General features: G+C 34.9%; 1 protein-coding gene across 6 annotated transcripts; it reads right to left on the bottom strand.

Moving 5' to 3' along the window:
* Positions 1-1619: 1619 nt before the first annotated feature.
* LOC137807246 (protein ALTERED PHOSPHATE STARVATION RESPONSE 1-like) lies at positions 1620-6444 on the bottom strand. 6 transcript variants are annotated; one of them, XM_068607761.1, is made up of 6 exons: positions 6331-6433; positions 6194-6234; positions 4456-5581; positions 3857-4068; positions 3037-3260; positions 1620-2613 (listed from the first exon to the last, which is right to left on the bottom strand). In XM_068607761.1, the coding sequence occupies exons 3-6, from the start codon at positions 5561-5563 to the stop codon at positions 1917-1919; spliced, it is 2241 nt and encodes a 746-aa protein (XP_068463862.1). In that variant the 5' UTR covers positions 5564-5581; positions 6194-6234; positions 6331-6433; the 3' UTR covers positions 1620-1916. The 6 variants fall into 6 exon arrangements, with proteins under 6 accessions (XP_068463862.1, XP_068463860.1, XP_068463859.1 ...); XM_068607759.1 differs by having other exon boundaries at positions 4456-5651; XM_068607758.1 differs by lacking the exon at positions 6194-6234 and having other exon boundaries at positions 4456-5651; positions 6331-6444.
* Between the last annotated feature and the right edge of the window lie 436 nt (positions 6445-6880).

The following is a 6880-nucleotide window of genomic DNA, read 5'->3' on the forward strand; positions in this document are numbered from 1 at the left end:
CTCTCCCCTTTATGTTATTTCTTTACCTTTTTCAACTTTATTCTTGTGTATAAACGTTTATCTAATTCAATAATAAACAGGACACTTATTGTTCTCTCTTTTCTTCATTTCGAGAGCTGTTGTGCGCATTCATTTTTCTAGCAAAAATGAATGGTGAACTTGATCTATCTAAATGCAAAAACAATGTTCACAATTTTGTGTAATCGCATTCAAAAGAAAATCTTGGTATTGCTCTTTGTTTTTCTCTGCTAAATTCTATAAACAATGTGGAACAAATTCTAAATGGTTGTAATAAGTGTAAAAAATAAGCAAGAGTTCATCCATAAAGGTTTGAAAAGGGTGTCTTAACATGATTTCATGGATTGTGCATTTTTTCTGTCCTTCGATCCATTAGAGTATTCTCTTAATAAATAAGGTGATCTTCTCTAAATTTATGATTTGTAATTAAAGACTTATTAAATAAAGTGATTTCTATATGACTGATTACTTGACAAAACTTCACATAAGTTAGACTTTTTCCCAAATCCAGTTTGTACATGCAATGTAATGTAAAATGCACTTGCAAAGTTGCGTCTATTATAGCATAGAAAAGACTGAAAAAAGTAGGCTATGCAGTTTTTGAATAGCCTCAATTATCAATATGATAATGTTGTTGTCATGTTTTTTTAATGAATCATTGGACTTCCATCATGAAAATTTTCTCATGTTACTCAGCAAAAACAAATATTCGTGAATAGAACATTTCTTGTAATCATCAAACACATTCAATTAACATTGTCAGTAGTATATATTTATGTTGTAATTTTTGTGGATGTACTGGTCATACATTGAGCACATATGCTTTTGCAAGCATAAATTTCCTCTTAATTCTGATGCCAAGAACAAGAAAAACATTTATGGTTGAGGGAAAACTTCTAGTCACAGGAAATATGGATTTTTTCTTGGACATGGCTTATATGACAAGAAACCTATGTCTACTACTTTGTTCTAACTAGTGAAGCTAAGATTTCAAAGAAGGAATAACAATCTACTACAAATGAGATCCATGGTGTTATGTTCTCCCTGAGTAATATCAAGCTCTTATAGCATTAATCCAACAACCACAATGCAAATTTAGCTCATATTAGTTCCATTTCATCTTATTCCACACACTTGCCTCCTATATCAGGTAAATTTGACTCTCATCTCTACTATGCACACACAACAAACTATTCCTTGAATTCTTAATTCAGGGCAATAAATCATGTGTCATCCTCTCTCAAACATTTTCATTCTAAATGTTCTTTATATTTCTGGTTTTACTTATAATTTGATTTATATCTCTAAATTTTTTTTCTTGGTGCCTAAAAGAAGCAATTAGTACTTATTAACGTTAAATCTGTACATTAATGCAATGACAAAGATTTATTTACAATGGTTGCTTAAGAGTGCTGGATGAACTCCGGATTGCACATGTTCTATGAGTTTAAAAAAAAGGTCATGTGTGTCAAACTATTTTCTTTTTATTCATCAAAAAGCTAAAAAGTGGACATCAAAACAGCACAAGATCGACGGCTAATGAGATATAGTAATAGATTCCTATAGAAATTTTAAAACCAAAAGTAGGAAATCAAACGGAATTAACTAATAACTTTCCTCTCTTGTTTGAGTATTTAAGATCCCCAAATTAGAGAACTTCAAAATGTTCTTAAAAAATTACAAAGAGGGTCGGTCTTGAGCATTACATTGAAAATTTCTCATTTCCCTCCCCAAATTACAAAAATTATCTAACAATGGTGAGAGATTGGCACAAAATCTTTCCCTCCCCTTCATTTTCCTTTCATCTAAACTTATCCTTCAATAAAGTACTTCAACTGACACCCATTGCTAAACTATTTAAATGAACCAAAAAATATAAGTCCTCTATATCTTTCTATCTATGTATCAGTTCCACAAGAAATCTGCTGTAAGTTCACATCCTCCCATTTCTTAACAATTTCATTGTATCCCTCAGCATAATCAACAGCAAACTCTGCCATTGAGCTCATAGCAGTTGACATACCAGTACATAGCACCTCAATCGCAACTTCAGCCAATTTCTCAGTATTCATCACCTCTTCGACATTACCAACTTCCACCATTTTCATATTCTCATCATCTTCTTTTAATCCAACTGCATTTCGTCGAGTCTCTTCTCTGGACTGTTGTGCATAGAAGGACCCTATGCCTGCTGCAAAAAAGTCTATGCCTTCAAGTACTGCAGTTTCTTGGAGGGTATCTAGACGCCTTGACCACTGAACACAAAGTCCAAATAATGGATGAGTGCCACTAGACCTACGAGGAGAGCATGCTAGCTTTGACTGATCATGCTCACATCTCACACATCTTAGAAGCCAGCCAGTTAGAGCATGAATATAGGATCTTTGAGAACTGATCCACGACGCAAAGGTGTTTCGCCAGTGCCTCAATTCAGTTTCAAGATTGGAGGTGGAACGAGCAAGCCTCTGCGGATCACATAGTGATGTGGCACACTGTTTTCTGGCATCAGAGTCAACAAGAAGAATCTTGGCTTCATCTAAGGTTCTCTGCTGTGCCTGATGACATTCTGCCATCACATTCCACATCTTGGCAAGCCTGTTAGTTTGTACGTTAAATCAGCATACATGATACTTTATTTGTAATTACATGCATTTGATTCGTTGCACAAAAAGCGTTCTTGCATGCATAGCCATACACGTTCTCCAGACAAGAAGCAGATGATCAAAGTTTTTACATCAAAATGGATACATAATCATGTGAGCTTACTGTATAGACAAAGTTAAGTACATGCTATGTAAACTTGATAGCTCTAATATACAGAGAGAGTATCGTAAAATTAATTATAAGTGAACTTTTTTTAACTTAAACAAACTGTACTGTTACCAAACAAAGACTAGCATTATTAACATAGAGGAGCATAAAGGACAAATTGGAATATTCACAGCGAAAATACTTTGAATTGTAGCAGTAGTTTTACTAGAAAATAAGGTTATATGGAATAATGATTTTCTTACGTACCCTTGCAACAGTTCAAGAAGCTGGGGATGCAACTCCTCATCCCTTAGAGTTTCAATTCTCCTGGAAATAGATTCAACTGAGTGCATTGAAACTGTTATCTGGGGATGTAGATCTCTAATGGCTGCTCTTGTTTTATCAAGGGAAGAGGGTTCCTCTCCATTTACATCATGATTCCTGAGTTGCTGACATTTCTTGTCATATGCAATTCGAACACGTTCTCCGGACTGTTGAAGAAGAAAGTGGGCATAGCATTAAGTTTCCCATTATAAAATTGTAACAATCATAAGAACATTGACCTTGTAACAATATGAGATTGAAAAAAATATATTAATGAATTAAATTAAAGGGTTAAAAGTTAGCCTCCTGTGTGATTTCTTTTCAAATACCTATTAAGCATCAATAGAAAAATGTATACTTGTCAATTAGAGGCATTACAGTTTTTCATATTACCAAGAGCTAAACCTCTTAGATGATTACATAAGTACTTTGAATTTAGTACTAACCATCACAAGTGTAATTTTTATAGATGGATTGACAACCTTACAAGTGAAGACTAACTTTTTTCATCTCAAACGATTGTCTACACAGCAGCTTACTGATAATTGAACAATGGCTGGCCCAGTAAAGGGTTATGAATTTTTTTTATTGACGACCAGAGGAAAGAGTCAACAGGCTATATTTCAAGCAGCAATTATCTATACCAAAGCATGTACTGTGAGAATTGTATTGAAATAACCTTACAATGAATATGGGTTTGATAATAGTTCAAGGATAGATGTTCAGTAATAAATGCACCAAAAAGAAGAGTTCAATAATATACCCTGACTTCGTCGTAGAGTTTCTTCTCCCATGCATATAACCTGTCTAACGTAGACTGATGACTAGCAGAAAACAAACAATCTTCCTCTGATGGATCATCGGTGCCTCCGAAATCCTCATCCGTAGTGTTTGAAGAAGTCACTAAAAATCTTGATGAGGGTGATCGTAAAGAAGCTGAGCGGAACAGCGCTATTGGGTTCAACAATTTTGATGCTGCAAAAGAAAAATAATTCAAATTTATATTCTTGAAAATCTCCCAAATGGGTAAGTGAAAGAAAAATGAAGCACGAAAATCAAATGAAAACTTGGGAACAAGTAAGATTATTTCTATGCAAGACAAACGCATTTTCTATATTATGGTAGATTGACTTTTGAAATGGGAAATGAAAAGAAATTTCAATCTTGAGAATTCAAACGTTATTAGTGCTTCGCAAACATTGCTAAATGTTTTGTTCCTACAACATATCAGAGCAAATATGAAAGTCATTCTTGAAACTTGAGGCCCGACTTACAAATCAGAACACTATGAAATGCAAGAGAATGCAATAACAATAATACTTGAAACAAGGTCAAAATATAAATTGTATATTTCCATCAAACCTGACAGTTCATTAGATGCTGATAAACACTGAGCTTTCTTGGCCTCTAACAATGCGGAGACATCATTAGCCGCATTGCAGATTACTGTGAATTGAGCTTCAAGATCCCCGATCACTTCAGCCATGCTTGTTGGTCTTCGGTTTACATAAACAGTAAAACCAGGTGTGTCTTCCTTGGCTTCTTGATTACCAGTTGCCATTTCTTGACCAGCAGTTTGAGCTTTAGATACTTGAAAACATTCACCGCCATTGGCTTGTTCTGTGACTTCCTTCACAGTTTCAGTTTCAGCAGCCGTTCCCTGCACTTCCTCCTTGCGTTCATCAACATCTTCAACCGTGACTTCTTCTTTGGAAGAGTCTACATCAATTTTGGCTCTTACTTCTGCTACATTTCCCTTTACAGCAAAATCCTCTTGTTCAGTGCCATCTTCTTCCAGGTCTGGTATTCCTTCGTCTATTCGGACCTGCCTCAGTCCTCCGATCTCATTATCCATTCCAGTCTGGTCAAAGCTACTATGGTTGGGATAACCATAATAGTCCAATGATAAAAATGGGTTCCAAAATGATTCCCATTGGGAATATTGAGGTGAAGGAGGAGGGATATTAGGCCTGTTATTGGGAGAATAAGCAAAAATTGAGGAATTCAAAGGTGAGGATTGCATGGGAAAGCAACCATCAGTGCCAAACTGGTGCATGGGATAATATGTTTCTACCCGAACCATTTCAGGCGATTGAGGCCTTTCCTCAACTGAAATTGCTGGATTACCACCCGACCTTAAGTAATTCACCTTCAAAGTTGTTTTGGGATCAAACTCAATTGTTGTTGCGCTGAAGGATTTTGATGCTATGTGAATGAAGCCAAGAGGATTGGTTTTCTTGACAGGTGTGGAAGGTGAGCTCATGAATGAATCTAATGGCAAATGGTGCGACTCATCGCATTCAAAGTAACCTAACAGTGCAGCTGAAACCCTTTTCATAGACTGAATGTATGCCACATGTTCAGTAGCAAATTGAGCTCTTTGCTCAACAGCCTGTTTGATGAAACGTTTTCTATCTTTGCAAAGCTTGACTGCCTCTTCATCATCCAACCTTGATTGAGAACATCCCATCTCTTCTCGATGCCTTTCCTATGAATATCTCAGGATTGCATTGAAATGGATATAAATATCAAAATACAGACTTTTATCTATCGCAAATCTGTCCACAAACAGGAAAATTCAACATATACAACGAATGTCATAAAAATTGAATTGGAGTGAAAAAAACAAATAAGAAGTAAATTAAACATTATTATAACCAAAGAAAAGTATCAGGGTAAATAAAGTTAGATGCTTTTCTTTGCTATCAAGTCTAAGAAGGGCAATGCAATGTAAATAGAGATTTAACCAATAGAAACAAGTAATGGAGGTTCCTCCATGCTTTCCATAGAACACAATGCGGAGTCATTAAGAAAGCATAGAACTTTTCATTTGGGAATCTTTGTTTTGGGTAAAGGTGAGAAACAACCACCCTAAATTTTCAATAGGAACACGTCTCGAAGTGAAAATAATTAAGGGCAGATATTAAAACAATCCTCAATCATCTGAAGAGAAAGAAAAGGCCGTATTCAGATAACAAACTAAGGGGCAAACAACGGCGTAAAAGATTTACATAGCTACGATTACGGATATTGTAGAAATGGTATCAATGTAAACCGAGAAAAAAAATGACAGAAGAGATGCAGAAGAGATGAAGGGTACCAATTTCACCAAAAGCTGAATGCAGCTCACTCACTCTCTTGCTGTGAATAGTTAACAAATGCAGAAAGAGAAAAAGCTAAGCGTTTGGCTTGATTAAGTGTAGAGATGAACAGTGTGAAGTGAATGGAGGAGCATACCTCAGAATGGGGCGTTGATCTCAGAGAGAGAGGGAGAGAGAGACGTTGAGAAAAAACAACGGTCAAAACATGCAGAACAAGAATGAGAAAGGAACAGTGTTGTGTGGGGAACACAAAAAGAAACAGTTTAAAGAGCAATAACTAAAAAGAATGTGACAACTAAGGGCAAAATGTTCGTGGAAATGAGAAAAAACTGTCTTTTGAATTGAATTTTCAGTTATTTTACATCAAATTCAAATATACTATAGTTAAGTTTCAAAATATTTTAAAATTATAAGTAAACTTCAGTTACAACGACTTTTAGTTTTTAAAATTTAATTTTTAATTTTGGTTACGTTTTAGCTTAAATATTATTTTAAAATTTTAGTTTTAAAATTAATTAATATAGCTAAAAAAATGACCTGGTGAGCCTCACCAAATTCAAACAAAAAAACGTTTTTTTCAAAAATAATAATGTCAACAATGAAAGAAGCGGGACATGCCTAAAAGAAAATTATGTCTACTTGGTTTAAAAGATTGAATTATAATTATGTTGATTTGATGTGTCAAA

This window comes from Phaseolus vulgaris, chromosome 3 (assembly GCF_000499845.2).
Source record: "Phaseolus vulgaris cultivar G19833 chromosome 3, P. vulgaris v2.0, whole genome shotgun sequence".
Classification (NCBI taxonomy): Eukaryota; Viridiplantae; Streptophyta; class Magnoliopsida; order Fabales; family Fabaceae; genus Phaseolus; species Phaseolus vulgaris.

Coding starts and splice junctions, on each gene's coding strand:
- LOC137807246 (XM_068607758.1), bottom strand. CDS start 5,563: ATGGGATGTTCTCAATCAAGGTTGGATGATGAAGAGGCAGTCAAGCTT. Junction 3,261..3,856: donor AACTCTACGACGAAGTCAGG/GTATATTATTGA, acceptor CTTCTTCAACAG/TCCGGAGAACGTGTTCGAAT. Junction 2,614..3,036: donor CTTCTTGAACTGTTGCAAGG/GTACGTAAGAAA, acceptor ACAAACTAACAG/GCTTGCCAAGATGTGGAATG.